The sequence below is a fragment of the Bombyx mori genome, chromosome 4, assembly GCF_030269925.1.
Source record: "Bombyx mori chromosome 4, ASM3026992v2".
NCBI classification, from domain to species: Eukaryota; Metazoa; Arthropoda; class Insecta; order Lepidoptera; family Bombycidae; genus Bombyx; species Bombyx mori.
In genome coordinates this window covers 7913832-7937231 of record NC_085110.1, presented here as the reverse complement: position 1 = coordinate 7937231, position 23400 = coordinate 7913832, and the positions used below count along the sequence as shown (strand labels likewise).

At 37.2% G+C, this 23400-nt stretch overlaps 1 protein-coding gene across 5 annotated transcripts; it reads left to right on the top strand.

The window, feature by feature from the left end:
* Nucleotides 1-2679: 2679 nt before the first annotated feature.
* Nucleotides 2680-8374, top strand: LOC119628428 (piggyBac transposable element-derived protein 4). 5 transcript variants are annotated; one of them, XM_038010536.2, is made up of 10 exons: nucleotides 2680-3512; nucleotides 3761-3876; nucleotides 4149-4305; nucleotides 4391-4450; nucleotides 4526-4684; nucleotides 4793-4944; nucleotides 5121-5262; nucleotides 5354-5457; nucleotides 5535-5588; nucleotides 5681-8374. In XM_038010536.2, the coding sequence occupies exons 3-10, from the start codon at nucleotides 4178-4180 to the stop codon at nucleotides 7474-7476; spliced, it is 2595 nt and encodes an 864-aa protein (XP_037866464.1). In that variant the 5' UTR covers nucleotides 2680-3512; nucleotides 3761-3876; nucleotides 4149-4177; the 3' UTR covers nucleotides 7477-8374. The 5 variants fall into 5 exon arrangements, with proteins under 5 accessions (XP_037866464.1, XP_037866465.1, XP_037866463.1 ...); XM_038010537.2 differs by lacking the exon at nucleotides 3761-3876 and having other exon boundaries at nucleotides 2681-3512; XM_038010535.2 differs by having other exon boundaries at nucleotides 2681-3512; nucleotides 3761-4305.
* The last annotated feature ends 15026 nt before the right edge of the window (nucleotides 8375-23400 follow it).

Genomic DNA, 23400 nt, shown 5'->3' with positions numbered 1-23400 from the left:
ATTAATTAATTTGTTTTGATTTAAGCTCGTATATTATAAACGCGAGAACGATAGACTAGATAGTAGCTTATATTCTACTTCGTAATATTAAAGGTATTCTAATGCACTCGATTGAAAATTCCTAGTCTCATGAATGTCAGACACGATCGATGAAGTTACTATAATGGAAAGTATGCACAACCTATCCAAAAAATATTTGCAAATTTTAAATGTTTCATTATTTTCTTGTAGAATTTCGAAACCAAAAATTTATGTTTAGTTTACTGTACTTATTTATGAAAATAGCTCATGTAAATTTTAACGAGAATTTAAGAGGTTAAAAAATATAATTATTAAAACGAAACAGTAAAGTAGTCATTGCAGGGTGCTTTGTCACACGAAATGCGTACTATAATGATTTACGAAAAAATATTATTTAAATTTGGTCCCATTCCAAAAACCGTTCGTGCCAACGTTCTCTTGAATGGATTTATGAAGCCGCGCGGACATAGCTGAGCGCTTAGGAAACGTTGCGAGGGAAGTGCGACTCACAAACACTCTCATCGATTCTTGAATGAATTTCAAAAGTATTTGAACTTATCCGCTTCGATGAATGGGTAAACATTTCACGAGCGGAATCGTTTGAATACCAACGTATAAAACGTGTCAGAAGAATGTGGAAAAGCGTTAAGTGAACTTATTGAGCAACACCTTTCTCCAAATACGTACGCGCTAAAAGCTAAAAATGTTTCTTGAAATTTCGCATTTAAACGAACTCAAAAATTTCGGGACTTTTACAAATTTTGCAACAAATTGCCACGTTTTGAATGAAATTTATTCATCACTGTCGTAAATTCATTTTTAATTGACCAACATCCAGGGCAAATTGCAGAAAAATGAACTGTATTCCCCCCAAAAGTTTATGCTCGCTCATATTTATTGCCCGTAAATGGTTAATCCGGGAGTGGTAATTCTGTTACAACATTATTATTTATGAGTACAAGGGCAGTGATGCGAAGCAAAGTATCCATTTTCGACGGTGATTTATGTTGCAATTCCAGAAGGTTAGGGCAAAACAAGCCACTACAAAGAAAACACAAGTGAATTTGTCGTCGGCGTCCGGCTGAATATTCATCTTTATCAATCACGTCGCGTAAATAACGCTACGATGAGACAAAAGTCTCAAAATCGCAGCAATTAATAGCCTTTCAGGGATAAAAGGACAGTCCTTGTTTTTATCATCTAGGACGCGGTTTTATTGTAGGCACTAAAGATAAAATCGTTTGCTCGATTTCAAAGAAAATACTACTTTAGTTACGCCATTTCATTGAATCAAAATTTATTTTTCGCAATTTTAGATTCTTGTAACATTATTCGTTTCATTTTATTTAAATTGGAGAGAGATATCACAAACTTCAAACCGGAACGAACGCTTCCAACGCCAAAAACGGGATAAACGGTGGTGCCAAAAAAATATGCAAAACCCTAAAATTATGGTGAGTTTTTAATCAAAGACAGCAGAATAAGAGCATGCTTTAATATAACTGAAAATTCACGAATTATATAACGAGATGTCGATTTTTTCATACTAATTTACATAATATAAATATAATGGGTGATTTCTCGGTAGAAATTTTTCAAACAACCATTAGTACCTTTAAAATATGTAGTTAACATTCCTTTGTTTTTAGTTTTATTGCGTAATTAGTTAAACAAGCTCAAGGCCAATCTAGTATTCCTAATCCCAATTTTAGTCCCAATTATATTGTATAACAGCTGTCCAAACCTGAACACATTAATATTTGGTCTTACTTTGCTGTAGTAACTGAACAGGATGGTGGTATATACCCGTGCAGTTTTACAACAGGCCATGCTATCAGTAGATTCCAATTGGCGATTACAGTACGTTAGCATCAAACTCAGAGAGCGGTGCTACTTATTCTTCAGTGAATACCTTAGTCTTTTACGACACCCATGGGAAGAAATGGGATGATCCGATCGAATATCGATTATAATCGCTGACACTTCAAGATTTATGTCCACTTTATGTATGTGGATATTAACATTTTGCAAAACATGGGAACTATTTCCAAACATTTCATTGAAAACACTATAACTTGTCGGTAGCTACCGAGAAAGAAAAAGAAAATTGGTTGACAAATAAAAAAGAAAACTAATACTCAACTGTTTCGTCTTTGTCTATTTAAATTAAGTTTTAGTAAAGCTTACTTTGCTGTTTTAAGCTCTTTTAATAATCGGTAATATTATATAATCTGCCTGTAGTAAAATTTACGATAATTTTAATTCTTTAAAATCGAAATAAATCAATTAGAGAAATTCAATAACATATTCTTTTACGTAAATATATTTGATTAGCAAAATTTATAGCAATAAAAATATGCAATCTAAAATGTATTATAAGAATGTAACCATATCAGAATTTGTAACGATGTAACAAGAATGGAACTTAAATTTCATTTGCTAATCAGAGCTGATACTTTTAGTTAGATATTTAGTTAATTAGTTTACATTTTCCGAAAACCCGTAAGCTGAACCAAAGATATCTGACAAAAGATACTATGATGTTACATGAGACCCAAGATTCTGGCACTTAGCTAGGATTTTTAGGCTTTACTGGTGGTAGGTCCTCTTGTGAGTCCGCGCGGGTAGGTACCACCCTGCCTATTTCTGCCGTGAAGCAGTAATGCGTTTCGGTTTGAAGGGTGGGGCTGCCGTTGTAACTATACTTGAGATCTTAGAACTTATATCTCAAGGTGGGTAGCGCATTTACGTCGTAGATGTCTATGGGCTCCAGTAACCACTTAACACCAGGTGGGCTGTAGCTCGTCCACCCATCAAAGCAATAAAAAAAACCTAGAAAGACGCAGACGAGCGCAAGGCTCAAAAGACGCTAAAGGGCTTCTGGAATGTTAGTTCTCGTGATCACCAACACATTTGGTCCAAGCCTCGATTGTTTGCATTAAATTAACACACTTTAACTACAAATAAGATCCTTAATCATTATTTATCAACATCTCAAATCCTATCGTGTGGAATCATCACAAAGCATTCCTTGTAAGCACAAGCAGACATTGGTTCGGTTAACATGACGCGTTGCGGTGTTGTCATTCAGTAAATTATTCTGTCTTATGATTACCGCCGGTTAACCGCTTAATTGCCCCGTAGACTACCAGTCTACAAAATTCTGCACCTTATTATGCCCCGTAGACCACAAGTCTACTAGATTTAGGACCATTAAATTGCCCGTGTGGACTAGTGGTCTACAAGCCCTCTTGACTTGACATTCCTCTAGTTTTATGAATATTATCCGTCTTGCTCGTTCATTAGTGTGTTTATATATATCTTTCCTGCTTCTTTGTTAAATTTCCAACCAAATAAAGCCAATAGACCGTATTCCAGTCCTGGAAAAAATTATAAAAAAACAAAGTTGAAGTTGTCATTTGCAAATGTGTGGTTCGCGTGTGCTGTGATATAAGTGTTGTGCCGAATTGTGAAGAATTTTAATACTTACGGTGAGTATTTTTACTTGATTTTTTATTATTATCAAGGTAAGTAAACTACTAAACTGTAGAAATAAAGTTTTCAGCGTGAAACACAAAATTTGTCCTTTTCTGAACCCGATAAAGTTGACGGAATATTTTGGGCGCGCGCTTCCCGGCTAACGTAATAGTTTTATCTTCAATTTCGATATATTTGGGCTGTTTTATAATTCTAAATACTATCAAAATGATTATTTACGTTATGATCATGTAAATTCTAGCCGGGACGATAAAATTAGAAGCAATTTGAGTCAGAAACTTTAAAATCCGACTGACAAGTGTTCATGGTGCAGTTAAGGCTAGGAGCACACCGAGAGATCGTGTGATCCGGAATCCGGTAGATATATTTTTCTAAGCGATTGTGTTACTTGTGTTACTTTGGCTTATGAAAATGCTTCTGAATGTTTTTTTATTTATCTTGGTTCATGATGCAGTTAAGGTTAGGTGCAGACGGAGTAATCGCGCGTTCCGGACTGGATTTTTTTCTGTACGCTTGTCCGAAATTAATTATTTTATTAAATTTTACTGCTTGTGAATGTGAAATGCTTGCTGCTGGTTTTTATTTTTTCTCTTCTATTTGTTTTTGACTGCTTATTGCATGTGACGCAGAAATTGTAAGCCAAAGTGGTCAGGGTGCCATGAGACCACGTCGGGGCTTGGGAGCGGCGAGAGGACGTGGAGCTGCTCGAGGTGGTGGTCAGAGGGGCGTCAGGGGCGGTAGGGGTGGCCGTAGGCCACGCTGTGCCCGATCTTTGCCTTTTTCACAGTAAGCAATATTAAATTAAACCTAAATCATATTTTAATTGTAAGTAAAACTTCCGACATTCATTAAAATATTTTTTTATGTTTAGTCTTGGAGATGAAAACGTGGAAGTGGAAACTTCTCCAGGCCCATCTGGAATTCCACAACGGTAAAATCTACATAAATTAACTTTATTGTATCTAATTGTTCCAGTAACATTCATTCATTCAATTTTGGATTTTAGGCCTTCATTGACAGAGCAATTGAAAGTCGCCAAGGTGGCGAGGCTTTTGGATAAAAAGCATGAGAATTTGCTGTCTGCGGACCAAAAAAAGGAGCTGGCCAGGCTGCGCGATGGCAAGCAAGTGGGCAATTTTAAAATGCCAGATGCTCCAGAACCACAGTAAGTAAATTTAGAAATAAATTCAATGTTTTAACTGCTCATACGTGAGTTTGTTAGTGTCGAACATGTGCATGGTATCAGGTCAGCATTTTTTTTATTTATTTACAGAAGAGGAAGAGGAAAGGGAAAGGGGAAGGGCAAAGGAAGGGGCAGTGAAGACTCGCGGATGTGGAGGCCATGCCCACTTTTACCTGGGGTACCAACTGTCCCTCCTCCACGTGTACGTCAGTCGTGGGAATTGCAACAGCAACGCCCGATTGGTACATGTATAATACTTTATTAATAATATTTCCGTAGGTACTTCATTCATCTGTCAAAATCACACTTGAGTCAAAACCTAGAATTCGCAACAGAGTTAAACTCAATCATGTTTAAAGTTAGACATATTATGTTGTGTTAATTCTCTCTAGTAAATATCCTCGTTGTTAAATTCCAGATATCACCGCGGAGCAGGAGGGTGAGGATGATGACATCGAAAGCTATTTTCTTCCAGATATCACCGAGGATGAGGAGATGCGTCCTCCCCTCCTCGAGGATGAGGAGGCCGTTCCTTCTGCAGGGACCCCACCTCAAGCGAAGTAGGTTATTCTGTTTCTGTAATAAATGAATGTGGCCGATTCTAAAAAAATATAAACAAAATTTACAGTTTCTACAATTTTTTATTGACAGGAAACGCAAGATCCAATTTTCGCCCTCGATGGGGATCATCCAGGCTACTGCATTGCCTCAAAATATCGTGCCAGCAGAGATAGAACTCCTGGGGTTTACACCTTGTTAGTTGATATCATATTTTAAAAAATAATTTATTTTACTTTCAACTTATTTTACTAAAAATTTATAACTGTTTCAGCTTCTACCGGTACTCGAACAGCGCTTGACTCTGGAAGAAGTAATTACAGTATGGGTAAGTTAAAGTATTATTTGAATTTCATGTGTCGCCTCCATAAGATGATAGGGTGGACCAAATCCTAAAATTTATTTTCTTACTTACAACAGATATCGATATAGATATGGAGCGTGACTTCATAGAGCCTGGCGAAGGCAGCGAAGTAGATGAAGGTGATTCGGCGAATATGGTCGGTATGATCGATAATTCTTTGAAACCAAGACGAATCGATGATTTTCCGATGGACTTAGACAGTATTGCTGAACATGAGGTAGTTGAGGTGATACAGGAGCTGGACAATGCTGCCGACGAAGTCCTTCGGAACGTGGTAGGACCGGAAACCGATCTGCTTCATTTTGACTGGCGAGGCGAGCCGGAAAATTTTGAGTCTGTCAGGGAAGCATTTACTGTGCCATCTACTGGACCAACGTTTGATAACGCCGATTTAATTCCCTTAGATGTTTTTTTCAAGATTTGGGATGCAGATATTATTGCTTACATCGTGCGCGAAACCAACCGCTACGGTGCTCAGCTAATAAGGTCGACCATTCCATCCAAGCCAAATTCTAGATTAAGCCGTTGGAAAGACGTCACCAGTGACGAAATCCTACGGTTTTTAGCAGTTTTAATGTTACAGTCACTAGTTATAGATTATGTGGAGCGCGAATATTGGTATGCCGTGATTGAAGAACTCCAAATAGGCAATTTTAAAGAAATAATGACTTATAACCGTTTCATCGTCATCAAACGTTGTCTCCATTTTATAGACAATGCCACTTTGCCCGTGCCGCCTACCAAACTCGATAAAATCATCCCCATCATAGAGCACCTAAACAAAAAATTTAAGTCTTTATACGTACTAGAACAAAATATAGCAATTGACGAGTCACTCCTTCTTTGGAAGGGGCGCCTCTCATTTGCGCAAAAAATTGCTACAAAAAGAGCTCGAGTAGGTATAAAGTCTTACGAGTTATGTGAATCCAGGACTGGATATTTATGGCAGATGGAGGTCTACACGGGCAAAGGGCACGCACATGTGGTACAAGACGGGGAGCCGGAAGAGCGCGGGCAAGAGTCTGACGAGCCGGAGAGTGCCACGGCCCAGATTGTGCTGAACTTAACGAGACCACTTTTTGATAAAGGCCATACATTAATAATGGACAATTTTTATAATGCGCCACTTTTGTCTCGGATCCTAAAAGTTCAGCACAAGACTGATTCGATGGGTACTCTACGACTTAACAGAGAGTTTGTCCCCGAAGCTCTTAAAAAAAAAACAAAAAAAAACATGAAGGAGGGCGAGGTGGCATTCAGCACAACCAAAGACCTCAGTGTGGTTGTGTGGATGGACAAAAATATTGTGGCAATGATTTCTTCTTTCCATCCCATAGAAGTCGGCGGCATTGAAAAATACGGTTATTACCGGTACAAACCGCAAGTTGTTCTTGATTATAATTTCTCAATGGGCGGCATCGACCACAAAGATCAAATGCTGTCTGCCTATCCCATTGAGAGATCACGTAACATAATCTGGTACAAAAAATTATTTCGCCGACTTTTAAATGTATCGATGCATAATGCTCTCGTGATGTTCAACCACAACCGCACTCACGCCCTTCGTCACCGTGAATTCCGCCTGCAGTTGGCAAAGCAACTGCTGCAAAGCAGCAGATCAGCAGCACCTTCCCGGTCTTTAGCACCGGCAGCACGACCAGAACCAGCGGCATGCATACGGGACATGCACTTGCCAGGAAAAAATACAAAAAAACAGCGCTGCAAGCTCTGCTACTCTGCCAAAGTGCAGCGCTCGACGGTGTGGCGGTGTACCACCTGCAATGTCAATCTGTGTATCGTAGGATGCTACACCGTATACCATATCAATCTAGCGCAAACGCCCGCCGTTTAGTGCAAGTTGTTTTTTGTTTTTTTGTTTACTCCGGATCCGACTACCTAGTCTACGTCAGAGTACGTATCAAAATATATAAAATCAATATACATAAGGTCGAAATAAATAAAGTCAAAGTGCCGAAATTCGAAATACATAAAGTATCAAAATATATAAGTTCCAGTATCTGTTGTTCTGGTCATCATCAGACCCTGGAAACTTTTTACAGAGAAGTTGCTACATCTCTGGAAGTATTTAGATGAAAAACGACTTCAATAACTTGTTCCGTTCCTCAGTTCCAGTATCTGTTGTTCTGGTCATCATCATACCCTGCAAACTTTCCACAGAGAAGTTGCTAAACCTACGGAAGTAATAATTAACTTTAGGCATTTTGGGATGGGTGTCACAGATAGTCAACAACAAACAAAACCGACCGACAAAACTCCGGATCAAGAAAAAATAATGTTCCGGATCACACTCGGTGTGTACCGAACCTTAAATATTGGTGTAGCCCGCTGATTTTGTTGTTTACTCTTGAATATGTTTTTGTAATACAGTACAATACACAAGTGTGATATATTTTTAGAAAGGGCTTGAAATGTTCTATTTGGTATGATTATTCTTGTTTTTACATTGTCTATTTTTTAGAACAAAAAATATGTAAAACTACAAAGATTTCACTGTGCGAATGAGACCTGTAGCACTAATTTTAACATATTTCAGTAATGGCTAATGCTATCGATTGGATTTTTGTATATTTTGTAAGAATGTAAGATAGCCCATATTATACTACTTAAATTGTAGGCCTAAATGTGATATTTGCGCATCTGTGATGATAAAAGTTTGTCTAGAATTACGGCTTGCGCCGCCAAATTTTTATGCAAAATAAAAGAGCTGTAAATAAATATTTTTGTAGGAACAGGTGTATGTTTTTATTTAATATCCTCATGTTTATAGTATATATATTGTAATGAAAAATAAAAAACCCTATGTTATCGCTTTAATTTTTGAGGTATGATCGTTTAAACACAAATCGTGCTCAAAAACGCACTAGCTCTGTGTTCAATCTATGATAACTTTACACTGTAGTCAAATATTGATAAACAAAGCACTTAAATAAATAGCTTTGTTCATTCTAAACATAAAAAACATAACACTTGACAGGGTTCTAGTAACAAGTTGAGTCACAATTAATGGTTTCGTCGAACTCGAGCCACGCCACACGGCACCGCGCTAAGTAGCAAAAACGAATGGGCAAAATAGATTCACGGCGGTCGGTAAACGGGGCAAAGTAGCGTACAGGTCGAGCGGCGGGCGGGCAAGCGAGCGGCTAATAGGCGATTAATATTCCTTCACGGAATAGGGAGCGATGTTGAAAGCAATTAGTGCTACTCCTGTGGAATACTTTTAAGTAATCAGGCGTGCCAGTGAAGGTATGCTAAATAAAAGCTTATAAATGTGACTCATTTTCTTAATGCTAATTAGATTTCAGGTGACTGGTTTCTAGTAATGACGTAAAATTTAAATATAATAAATAAATGATGGGAGACAAAGCATACACCGTTATTTGGGCCAAATTTCCCAGTATTTAGGGGACCAGAGTTCGATTCACATGCACAGATACATTTAAATATATACGTACATATGTGTCTATATACGCAGGTTCCGGAATTCACGTTCCGATGTCTATGGGATTTAGTAACTATTAACGCTACGTGGGCCTTTAGCTCGTTCACCCATAGACACTTTTAAAAAACAGTTATAAATACCCAGAGACAGAGCAAACAAATCTGTTCGTCACACGAATGGGGACGCCGGACAAACAGGCAGTTAAACTGTATGCTGAATCAAACTGCTACGTCCTGATAAATAGGCCGTAAAAAAAATAAAAAAAGATGTGTGGTGTCATGGGACACCAGATAGGAACGAAGTTCCTTATTATAAAAAATATTAATTTAAAGTTCTATTCGAGGTATAAAGAAAATAAAACTAGAGGTTTCGCAACAACCCACGGTTATTCGGTAACGTGCGAACTTATTGTGATACACTTGATTTACGGTTGTTTGCATAAGAGTTAGTGTAATGCGCAAACGAACGCTCTGAGATCGTGATCAATGAAGATAAAAAAATAAGTCGTACACGTCACTAATAAAAATCTTACGTTACGGACGTTTTTTCTCGGTTAGGGTACCCCTCCGCATCGTCCCATAAGGAACTTCGTTCCAAAAAAAATTAACACAACACGCCCTACGATAAGTACTCTAGACATAATAATGGGGGAGAATAATATATGCAAATATTATAATTATTATATTGTATAGTATCCTTTAAATAGAGTGGATGAATAGACGTTCTCAAATACCACCTAGTATTAATCCCCCGTCTCCCATTACTGTGCGTGTTACCGAATCCCATAAACGACACAGTGAGACATGAAGTCGGTCTACTCTATTGTAAAACGTTCCAACTTTCTTTGTGTTCAAAATAGTCAAGATTAACCCGAACGAACCTTGACAGTTACCATGTAATGATGATATTATTACAGGCACATAATCGGTAGCTTGTAAAACAAAACTGCGATGCGACTAATAACTGAACATATTAAATTATCATAAAAAGCCCTCGGGCCGACGCTTAGATGAAGTATTTTTACTAATAAAGTATTTGAAGTTATTGAAAATTACAACAAAAAAACGTTAAATAATAACGATAGTAAACATTAACTTTGATTACTAAAATTGATGTGCCATTGCCGCTAAAATTTATATCCAAAAACGTGTCATGTGGATAGTAAAATATTGCATTCCTTATCTAGAACGGATGCAAATACGTAGCTGTTCACGTGTGCGCGAGTACGCTGAAATCCAACGGGAGCGGAGAACGTAGTAAAGCTAAGTTATTCCAGCAAAATATGTGATCTCATGGTGCATAATTCAGATATTAGCTCGCAATATTAACAACTCACTCTATCCGGTTTCAAATAAATAGGAGGTTCTCAATCCCGACCGGACGTATTTTATTAAGTCATCGGTTTTTGGAACGAAGTTCCATAAGGGACGATGCGGAGAGGTACCATAACCGGGAAAAAACGTCCGTAACGTAAGATTTTTATTAGTAATGCACACAGTGTACGACTTAACTTTGTAATAACGTACAAAAAATAACATATTTTTTTATCATTTATTCACCACGATCTCAGAGCGTTCGTTTGCGCAATACACTAACTCTAATGCAAACAACCGTGAATGAAGTGTACCACAATTAGTTCGCACGTTACCGAACGACCGTGGGTTGTTGCGAAACCTCCAGTTTTATTTTCTTTATACCTCGAATAGAACTTAAAATTAATATTTTTATAATAAGGAACTTCGTTCCTATCCGGTGTCCCACGACACTACACATTCTTTTTAATAATATTATTTCCACCTACCATGGAAAGCATAACTGCTTCTTGGCCCAAATAGTCAGTATGATGATGATACATACTAGCAATATAAGTAAATATAGAACTGTTTTTGTTTTCATTATTCACAGAAATAAAACAGTCGCTATACACTAAGTAGGTATAATGGGTAATTGATAATAAATGTTTTATTAGAAGTTTTAGATTTAACAAATCAACATAGTACAAAGCAATGGCGCCGGTCAATCTGAAATCTGGAATTAAAATTTCAACTGAATTGTTTGAAGGCGGGCTTCTCTTTAAACCTGAAAACATGAATGCTTCACAGGCACTAATTCAGCAGTTCAGTGAACACTTTAAATTTTGTATTATAAAACTGACATTGTTACACGATAGCTAGGAATTTCATTCTACATCTCAGAAACATTTAATGAACATATAGATACTAGTAATAAATGTTAATTTATAAAAATAGCCCATTGCAAAAAAAGAACGATTTTAGTATAAAGCATTTATATGATTAACGAGTTTTGATAATAAGTGAACAAAAAATTAATAGTGTTAGCGTCATTGTTCACCGGTAATTTATACAAGGACTATAGGCACATCCAACAAAGAGGAATGGTCCATGTTTTACTTCATGAGTAGATATCGACGAGCGTACCGCACCCTAGTTGGTTCCTCGCGCTGCCAACGGAACTATCATCGAATATTCACTAATCAACAGTGATGTGCATACGACGGCACGTTATGAATGTAGCGCCAACTTTGAGAAGGCGACACGACATGAGAACCCTCTCGCCGTGGCCGCTGGAAATTACATACCCGATCCTGTAGACCGAATGGTAAACAGTCGACGTCGCCCAAAACACATCATTACGGATCCTCCCGATCCATTAACGGTGCTTTTAGGTACCACATGCACCGGTCACCGTCCTCGTCGAACCCGTCGCTTGCGACGAAGGGCTCGACGAGCGAATTAACCCACAGACACAGCCCACTGAGTTCTTGCCGGATCTTCTCACTGGGTCACGTTTCCGATCCGGTGGTAGATTCTGCAGATTCAAGCACTGCTCTTGCTAGGGCCAGTGTTAGCAACACTCCGGTTTGAGCCCCGTGAGCTCACCTACACGTTAGGGCGAAGCTGATATAGCCTCTCAAGGCTTTCAGCATAGGTAGGGAAAAAAAGTTAATGTATGGTATTGTCGTATGCCTTTGCAGTATACCTACAAAAATGTTTTTTTTCCGTCGCGCCAGTTTTCGAAAAAGAGCATCATAAAAGGTCACTTCGCTTGAGCGTTCCCTGTTGCTAAACACTGCCGTCAAGCTGAGCTATCTGCTATATGGACCATAAAGAAATGTTCTAGCCATCTTTTAATAACTGTAGTCATGTACTTTTAAGAAAAATAAGTGTACCTACCTTAATTTAAGTGAGCACGGCGAACCAATTATTTTTATTTTGTATCTCACTTTCGCACCTTTCGCTAGCTCTTAATTCCCAAGCCGCTTAAACAACTAGATAGATGAAATTACAAGTATGAGCAGTTTTACCTTTGTTCTGATTATCTCAAAAAAACTTAGTTTTATAATAATAATTTCAAGCTATACAAGTTTATTATTATTTATTACTACTTTATTACTAGAAAATAGACCGTTTGAATACGAAATAGATACATTTGATTGCGAACACCAAATAAATTCATCTTAATTACATGTTCCACTAAGGTTACTTGTAAAAACTGTAACGTTAATTGAGTTTTGTTCGGTGGGGGCTATCGACATTTTTTAGAGCCCAAGGCAATCTACTTCGGGTCTGCCTGAACGACACGTAACTTACTTAACGAAGAAGGTCAAATACCCAATCAGTTTCAGGGTATAATGTTAATAGAATTAATGCTCTGAATTCAACCAACAATCTCATTATTGCATTAAGATAGACTACATAATTAAAGGTTACTTTAGACTAGTGTTCTTCCGTTTCGATAAATAAATAGTGAACTAAGATGGAAGTTATTTATAGTTTGATATCCTTGGAAATAGCCGGTGTTGTAGCCCTGTGGTAAAGTGATCAGAATTACTAACAACTAGATCAATCAGACGATAATTGAACAAACAACAATATTTCATAGCGACAACAGGAGCTGTACAATGATATAAAATGCAATCTTAGAAAAATGGAACACACGGTAAGAGACATTCAGGTATGTAGACATTTATTTCCTTTAATTAATTTAGATTAGATGTATTTTGGACTAGTAAAGTAAGTTAAAGATGAAATTTATTAATATTTAAATATTGCTCAAGGTCAAGAACGTGTATTTATTTTCTTTTCTTTCTCTATTGTTAGCACTATTATCTAATATCTACTTGTCCACAATCTACGTTTAGTTTATTCTATTTTCACGCGCCAGTGATTCAACTGAACACAATGGAACCGGAATGAACCAAAGATAGCTTTCATCCGGTTTATCAAGGAATTCCTTTGGATTAACAAAGGTATCGAAGCTGAAGATATCTTACCTGGGAATTTATAATGAAAAATAATTTAAAATTTATCAATTCTGAATAATTTGTGTAGGGGAATACTCAATATAGACGTAATGTCTTTTTTTTTTGGCCGAGGGCTGAATGACGACGAATGCGAGTCTCCTGCAATCTTTGTCTGAGTTTGCAAGCCCCGCCTGGGAGATGTAAGAAAATCGACCTCGGTCAACACTACAATCAGACGGACGGCCACTTAAACGACTCTATGCTGGCTATCACAGTCAAGCCACATGAACGGTGTTGATGACTCTTGATACGTAGCTAGAACAGAAGCAGTCTGCCAAGTTAGTAAAAGATTCACCACCAAACAGTAGCTCATTACGGGGATGCGGGATTGATGACGGCCGAAGCAGCGATGAAAGTTCGTACTTACTTCATTTGAAAGCTAAGGCGTATTCAGCCATGATGTAGATCGGACGAACCATCTCGTCTCATTCGCGTAGAGGTTTTTTTTGTGATAGAAGTAGGAAGGATAGCGGCATCTACCCGTGCGTAGATATAATACGCTGGTACTATCAATAATTACGCAAATTAAAAAAGTGTTTGCTTTCTATTTCGTTATGTTATGATGTTATTTCATTATCGTGAACATAATTTAAATACTCATTACCTTTGAAAAATCAGTACCTGGAAACCGAACACCGTCATAGACCTAGTATCAAGATACTAGGTACACTCGGTGTCTTATACTTCAGGCTCCAAGGACTTCGATATGTAGTTGGGTAAAATGTTTAACGTTATTTGAAGCAAAGCTATATTCAAAAGAGTAGAGTGGAAAGAAATGGAGGAAGCTTTTGTCAAAGTTGGGCAAACAGACAAAGTTGTCGATGTCATCAACTAGACAGAGTCGTTAATTTAAGCTTATTATTTGTGAATATCGTAAAATAATATAAATCGCGCCACACTTTATGTCAACACCGTCTAAAAACAACAAAACACAAACTTCTTAATTGCGAAACTAGATCGAATAATATACAGAGCACACGTGTCGCACTCTCAAAAGTTAAAACGTAAATTAGTGAGTAAGCAATTCAGAAAGGGAATATTACTCGGAGCGTCTGCCTCACATAGTAAATGTCCTGGAGAGTTCACGATGAGAAACGGGCACGTTAATGGTTTGTTGCTCGAGTAATCGACCCCTCGGCTGTTTGGATCTTAGCAAAGTTTAAAATGTGAAATTAATATCGTATTATGTTCGGCAGCGTCACCATCAACCTACCCACAAAGTTTGTGTTGTCGCTTAATCTTCATGAAAAGTCGGGTACGTAAGTATATCTGCATACTTTGGTTTCAAAAATGAAATGATGTTTAACATCTTAAGTAGGATAAACTTTAGGCTCATTTTATTAGTGGAAACAATTAACATCATAACGTGTGGTGGCTGTACATGTGCACAGCAGACACGATGTCGGATTTTCAATTCTGTCAATCCTAACGTAACTATAACTATTCCAATAAACAACCATCAATTGATATCTTCCTCTTCCATTAACGCGGTATACTGATGCTTGTTCTTTCCATACGCTAATATGTGGTCATCGGTATAGACGTAAGGCAGTCGTGGCCTTGTTAGGATTGGTAGATTACAACTCTGAAGGAGACCTGACAACTCAAGAGCAGCTGCTTCGTGAATGAATCTACTACCGGATCGGAATCGCGACCCGCTGTGAAGATCCGGCGAGAAACTCAGCGGGCTGATGAATGGGTTACGTTGCGCGTGGAACTCCTTGTCGAGTTCGATGAGTACGGCTATTAGGGTCTCTAAGCCGGCTCCTAGTGTTAGAGCTGAAGGTGTCTATTGCAAAGGCTACGTGGCCCTGCTAATGCTTGCACTGTTCATGCATATTTTATCATTACGAACAAACAAATAAAAATTAAACCAAGATTCATGACAAACTTCTCTTATAAAATATAGAATGGACTTCCACTGAAAACTCGTTTCAAACGCAAAATGAGCAAAAGCTTAATTTCTGACGAACGTCCCCAGACGTCACATGATTTTTATTAAGCCACCGTGTTCGGCGAGTTAGTGATTTAAAGGAAACTGTTGCCCGTTTGTTACTATTAATACTTTTTCTAGTATTCGTTATTTAAACACATCTATACTTCTATACTAATATTATAAAGAGGAAAGATTTGATTGTCTGTTTGTAATTAATTGGCTCCGAAATTACTGAACCGATTTAAAAAATTATTTCACTGTTGGCAAGCTACACTATCCCCGGGTGACGTAGGCTATATTTATTATATTTAAAAAAAAATTTGGTATCCTTACTGAAACTCCAATAATGTAACCCAATGTGTAAAAAAATAACCTTAATTTCTTTACATCGTGTGCGCTACTACTCAAGCGAAGCCGGAGCGGGCCGCTGGTTATTAATAAAATGAGTTTCGGAAACAACGGTACGTAACAATCATGCGCCTAAAACTTTTCGCTTAATACCGCCGTAATGTATTCCATTAATGTTATTTAATTATTTTAAATATTCAAATGAAGCTAGCTTGAATTCGATAATCAAAATACAGTAACTGAAGGAAAATATAATAAAAATGTGTCACATCACTATAAATATAATATTATTTTTAACTACCTACAGCACGTTTTTAAATAATAAAATTTTATCGAGTGAACACGTGAGCATACGTTTTGGCTGCAATAAAAATGAATAGTGACCGCCGCTCAAGAGGCAACTTACCGTGAAGAAGTGCTTAAGTAAAATTAGTCTAAACTACTACCGTCTGATATCTTTACCTTACCTACTATGAAGGTTTTGTTGTTTTCTAAATTACTTAAAAAAAAAGATGTGTGGTGTCGTGGGACACCGGATAGGAACGAAGTTCCTTATTATAAAAATATTAATTTTAAGTTCTATTCGAGGTATAAAGAAAATAAAACTGGAGTTAGTGTATTGCGCAAACGAACGCTCTGAGATCGTGGTCAATGAAGACAAAAAAATATATTCTTTTTTGTACGTTATTACAAAGTTAAGTCGTACACTGTGTGCATTACTAATAAAAATCTTACGTTACGGACGTTTTTTCCGGTTAGGGTACCCCTCCGCATCGTCCCATAAGGAACTTCGTTCCAAAAATATTCAACTATCACCTTTAAAATATGCAAGAAACACTGATTTCATTGGATATTACTGAAATTCATATCTAAAATACATAACATATATTATTGATATAAAAGCTAACACGGTATTAGAAGTTCGTCCCCAAGGAACTCATAAAGAATTGCACGGTACTTATCCCTGGCCTCAAGCCACACGGCACTCAATTCACGGCATACCTACACAAAATTCAGGTGCGGAATTCAGTCCTGTTTTCTTGTCTTACGTCAAATATTAAATTCCGTTGCGGCCGTATTAATATTCGAACACTTTCGATGTGAAAATTCTTTCTTTGAAATTCATCCAAGTTGATTGTTCAAAGCGTCAGATTCAAAAGAAGTCTTTTGTGTATAGCCGCAGGCTGAATTATGGAAACTATTCATTTAGTTGAAAGTGTTTTCATTTTCTCGTCCATTTGCTTATTGCATTATCATTTCTAAGGTGTTTTTGTTTATCGCTTACATCTCCCTATATATTTTATGATGTTGTTTACCCAACGAGAGGAAAATTGATATTTGTATGGTTATAATGTATTCACTTGTTAGCGTTGAATACAATTACCATACAATCCGAACAAGCAATTTCTACATTTAGGTACGATTTTTATACGCACTATTACGTCAGTATATTATACAATATTCTTTTATATGTTTATTTTTTTTATTAATTTCTATTTAACTCCGTATTTTCACTCCAAAATGTATGAATGGATCTGTGATACCTTTAAGTATAACAAATAAAATTCTGTAGGCTAAGTGACTAAATTTGTTACATGTAGGTACAATATGCATACTTTTTATTTATTTATTGCTATGATGGATGGACGAGCTCACAGCCCATCTGGTGTTAAGTAGTTACTGGAGTCCATAGACACCTACAAAGTAAATGCGCTACCCACCTTGAGATATAAGTTCTAAGGTCTCAAGTATAGTTACAACGGTCTTTTTTTTTCCGAGATGTGTGGACGAGCTCACTGGTCTCGCTGGTTGCCCCACCCTTCAAACTGAAATGCATTACTACTACTTCACAGCAGAAATAGGTAGGGTGGTGGTACCTATCCGCGCGGAGTAACAAGAGGTCCTACCACCAGTAAACATACGTGACATAAATATATGGTAATTTTCGGCTTATGAAATCTTCGTTTTATTAATCTTCGATTTCTATATTCAGCGTCTACGAGTTCCTCTAAATGCTTAATTAGGTGAACCAAAACATCGTTCATGAATTTAATACAATCAAAAGCCATACATATAATTAAAACTACTTTTGCGACTTAATCTCGTATTTTATGGACATTATATTATTTCGAATACATTAGTTTTCTTAGTCACCGACGATCATTCGTCAAATTAGATCGTACGGGTAATTTTAATTTTTTCTGCGACTCGTGAAAACCGATTATAATCGTCTTCTTCTTCTTATCAGCCCATAGAATTCGACTGCTGGACATAGGCCTCCCCCAAGCCTCGCCACAAAGAGCGGTCCTGCGCTGCTTGTATCCAGCAGATCCCCACGAACCTCAATAGATCGTCGGTTAATCTTGTGAGAGGCCTACCCTTCCGGCCTACGTCTTCCGGTACGCGGTCGCCACTCAAGAACTTTCCGGCCCCAGCGGCCATCAGTTCTACGAGCAATGTGTCCTGCCCAGTACCACTTCAACGTAGCTATCCTTTGGGCTATGTCGGTTACCATGGCCTTCCTGCGAATCTCCCCATTTCTGATTTGATCTCGCAGGGAAACTCCGAGCATAGCCATCTCCATTGCTTTTTGGGTGACCTTGAACCTTTTCAAAAGGCCCATTGTGAGCGACTAATAGTCATACTTACGTAATCACTGATAGTAAAGTGCATTATCAGCTCGTTTGTAGCCTATATGGCTATCATGCATAATTCTGGGGCAACACAGGCAAAATTAATTTGAAGAATCAAAGAGCGATTACATAAATAAAAATTTATGTCTCAAAGTGAATCACGCTATTATGTGTAGAGGCTCCGACAAGCACAAAGTTGGCCATGGGCTTATAATCTCTGCATCAAGAGTAATAAAAAGTTTAACATTGCTGCTGTACCCATCGTAATCTAGAAGACCCATCTTATAGTATGAGAGCTTTATTGTTACACAGAAATATAATAAATACTATATTATTATTTTTGCTTAATTTGTTCCCAGTTATTTATTTATTATTATTTTCGATTAGATAAACACGAGCTAGTAGTTGGTGCCGGTGCCAGTGCCGGTGTAGTACTGGTTGCCGGAGCTCATAGACATCAACAAAATAAATGCCGCGAAAAAACACGACATAAAAGCTTTAAGTCTCAGTTTTAAACTGCAATGGCTATAACACCCGTCAAACTGAAAAGCATTACTGCTTTACGGGAGAAATATGCAGGATGATATTACCAATCCGTGCGAACATACACGTGTAAGAATTACGCAAACTATTATATAATTTATGCGGATTTTATTACATGATGCTATTCCTCCACCGTCCCCAATATCGCCGCATAATCATTCTGTAGTTTCCCGATTCAAACTCCTTTTAGTCAACAATAAAACTATAATACCATTTATTTTCGCAACATGTATAATCTGAGTACTCGCATAGTCTGAACGTAGTTCGTGATTTACTGTTCAAGTTAGAATACAAATACAGCACGATTCGACATCTCGAAAAACATTTATTTCCCACTTGGTAACGGTCTTTTTGCCATCCATAAAGGGCACGCAAAAACTTCGAAATCGTGCATTTAACGTGTTCTTCCGACGTGACTAGAAAAAATTTAAGGGAAAAAAACCTCTGAAATAATTTCCCGATATTTTTTTACAATAATTGCAACCGAATTTCTAAAGCACGGAAGAACATTTCTTACATGCCACATCAAATTAAATTTATACGCGAGCTTCTCAATTCGAGTTGGTCTTTCAGCGCGTACAACAATCTAATTCTGTTCAAACGTAATCACATTAATGTAGACGAAACGGTAGGTAGGTACTGTACTTAAATCTTTGTAATTGACAATTTTAGGACACCTAAGAGCACAAACCATTTAAAGCGCATCTATGGCTTAGAAATAATTTTTTTTTTTTTTTATTGCTTAGATGAGTGGACGAGCTCACAGCCCACCTGGTGTTAAGTGGTTACTGGGGCCCATAGACATCTACAACGTAAATGCGCCACCCACCTTGAGATATAAGTTGTAAGGTCTCAATTATAGTTACAACGGCTGCCCCACCCTTCAAACCGAAACGCATTACTGCTTCACGGCAGAAATAGGCAGGGTGGTGGTACCTACCCGTGCGGACTCACAAGAGGTCCTACCACCAGTAATTACGCAAATTATAATTTTGCGGGTTTCATTTTTATTACACGATGTTATTCCTTCACCGTGGAAATCAATCGTGAACATTTGTTGAGTACGTATTTCATTAGAAAAATTGGTACCCGCCTGCGGGATTTGAACACCGGTGCATTGCTCAACACGAATGCACCGGACGTCTTATCCGTTAGGCCACGACGACACAAACACACACAAAATCACAATTATCAATAGCTCCGTAATCTAGTCACCTATACCGAGTGAAAACGTGAGTTCATGATACAAAGGTCTCTTTTACTTATTTAGGCATAATCTAGTATTAGATTATGCCTAAATAAGTAAAAGAAAACATAAACAACACACAATAAAAATTATATATTTTTATTCAAATTTGGACAGGATAACATCGGTCGGGTCAACTAGGTTGAAATAGAAATATAGGTCGTCTTATACTTCAAAGCATCCTCGCTATATTTAGCCGCTACCCTCGCGTATAAAGATGACGTTGAGTGGTTTCAACAGTGTGCACTCGGAGAAGTGAAAAATAAACGTTAATATCATGACTTAAGCTTACCATTTTTAATCGTACTCATTTCATTTCTGTAATTGTAAAATAATAAGGGAAAAATGAAAAATGTCATATTCCTAACATGAACAACTTCTATATACGTACATATCTATATTAACACGAAACACCGGAATCAAATTAAATCAGGTGTCGCATAAACAGTCGAGTGTCAGCGAGAACTGAAGGGTTAGAAAATTCTTCAATCCAATAACGAAATGAGATGTTTTTTCATTAGCATAAGTGGCTATATAAGCTTATGGCTCTGCTAGAATTAAATAGCTACCCATCGAGAAGACATGACCGAATTTAAGATCTAGGATAAAGTTTGTACTTCGCAAACAAGCAAGGAGCCTAGGCTCTAATTGTCCACTACCACCAAACACCTACTATTTTAGTGTGAACTAAACTTTGAATTAGTATCTTGGCTAAAAACTAAAAATACGAAACTTCTTCTTTCATTTCCAACTTCTTTAGTACTTATAAACATAACAATCTGCTGTATTTAAGCACTGTGTATGTGTTTCATAGATGGGATTAGTGCAGCTGTCTGCGCGGTCACGTAGACATCGTGTCGAGTGTCGCGAAGAGCTGGTGACAATGTGTGCAAGCGTGGGCTCTGTCTCAGGTTTATGCTACTGCACGCGCTCCGTCTCTGCCCTAACACAATATACTAAAAAACAGTATGATAACGTTATGTCAGGAATCACAGATTAGTAGAAAGAATGTAATATGGGTCAATGAATATTAACGTAGCATAACGGCCGTCTGGTGTAGTGGTAAGTGACATGATCACTACACAATGGGGTCGCGGGTTCGAATCCCGCCAAGGGAAGATATTTGTATGATAAATATAAATGTCTTTACAGGGTTATGGATGTATATTAAATATATGTATGTGTATAATAAAAATCTTACATTTATTTCCGTTATCTGGTACCTGTAACACAAGTTCTTTACGAACTTATCACGGGATCAGTTAACGTGGCGTGATTGTTAGTAAATATTTAAAAAAAAAAAAAAAAAGCATGGATAGGCCTCCTAAGAGGTAGACCGACGTCGTGTTGAAGGTCCCGGGGATTCGATGAATACAGACAGCGCAAGACCGGTGGTTATGGACGTCTGGAAGTCTTTGAGCTGAAAAATTGATAGCTCAACTCAAGCAAATATGTGCTCCATTACTTTTTTTGTTTGTTTCGTCAGATAATTTCTCAGCTTAACATGTACAAGGTAGATGTAGACTCTGTTCAGGCATTGGCGCGATGTTTCAGATAAATTTGAGTAGATACTCCGGCTTAGGTCAGCAAGAGTCAATACATTATCCTATGAATAGGAAGGCTAGTACTACAAAACGGCACAATGTCAATGTCACAGCTTGTACTACAAGAGGTGACATTGACATTGTGATGTATCATATATTGGCTTAGAAAAAACCTTAAAACAGTCCACGAACTCACCTGCTCAGAAGCTGAAATAGAAAAAGCTACGTAGAAGATATTTTTGATGCACTTACTCCTACAGTGATGTGGTCAGGAAGTATTGAGAAAAAAGTTTAAGAATACATATTAATAAGTTCTTCTAGAATACATAAGCAGATTAATGTAAGATCATCTACCATTAGAATTAATTAAAGCCTCTCATTAGCATCTCTCATATAGCACTAAAGTACCAAGTCACTTCTATGACTAATCTTAAATTATAGTACTGTATCGCTTTGTCGAGTCACATCCGCCAATCCGCGAACTCGAAGTATACTCGCTACGAAATTCACTTGCCAATAATTTGTCACCATCTTAGAAACCGGGATAAAGCTAAATCATTTGTTTTCGAAGCGTAGCTACAATTTATTGCAATAAACTTTGACAGTTAATAGATGTTTACTGCAGTGGAGTTCTCTTATTTGAATTATATTTGGGATCTAGCTTTATCTTGTTCTAAAATAATTAACGAGATCTTTCTTTTTTTGAACTATAAATGATAAATTTAAATAGTATTGGAGACAAATTTATATCATATGTCGTATTATCGTATTATTTTATCGTAATCGTCTGATGTTAATAGTTTTTAGTAATCTTACAACCATTATATACAGTTATAGTTAAAAGCTCAGAGTTACTACAATTTAGGATCAGTTGTATTTAGCCGTTCGATTCCTGTTAAATCTATCTACATATTAATACGTGAAGGAAAAACTTTGTATCCTTTTTTACGAAAATTGCGCGGAAGAAGGAGTATGAAATTTTCCACATTTATAGAGAGTATAGAAAGAAGTGCCCAATGCTAATATTTTTTTTAAATAATGCATAAAAGATACATTAAATCCATAAAGAAAACATTACACACACTACATACTACGTATTTGACGCACACACGCATGCATACTATTTATTGTCAAAATGTTGTTCTTGACGTCTGTGGTCAAATTGAGAATAGATTGCATATTGTTTGTCTTTATTAATATTATTTTATAGTGTAGTCTTGGCTGAATTTGTGATTATAATAGTATGTGTACAAACTTACAATTCAAATTAATTATAGTCGAATTTCGACTACTATGGGACCTCTAGTATAAATAAAAATGAATTGCTGTTCGTTAATCTCGCTAAAAAAACTCAAGAACGGCTGGACCGATTTGGCTAATTTTGGTCTTGAATTATTTGTGGAAATCCAGAGAAGGTAGATAAATATGAAAATTTTGTTTTTCTTTTCATGTACTGTTTCTCAGTACAATGGCAGCCCTTTTAAAAGCCTTTCAAACCGAAACGTACGTTGCTTCAAGGCAGAAATAGGCAGTGTGGTGGTACCTACCTGTGCGAGCTCACAAGATGCCCTGGCACCAGAAATTACGCATTTTGCCGGTTTGATTTTTATTACGCGTTATTTTTTCTTCCTAGAAGTCATTCGGGAACATTTTTAATAATAACTAATATTTCTTGCTGCTTTTAATCATATATTTATGATTTTACACTCGAATTTACTTCTGAATCAATCCTTAAGAGTTCG

Excerpts from the sequence above, each read along its gene's own strand:
- LOC119628428 (XM_038010536.2), top strand. The coding sequence starts at position 4,178 with ATGAGACCACGTCGGGGCTTGGGAGCGGCGAGAGGACGTGGAGCTGCT. Across the intron at positions 4,306-4,390 it reads CGATCTTTGCCTTTTTCACA|TCTTGGAGATGAAAACGTGG; the intron begins GTAAGCAATATT and ends TTTTATGTTTAG. Across the intron at positions 5,458-5,534 it reads ACTCCTGGGGTTTACACCTT|CTTCTACCGGTACTCGAACA; the intron begins GTTAGTTGATAT and ends TAACTGTTTCAG.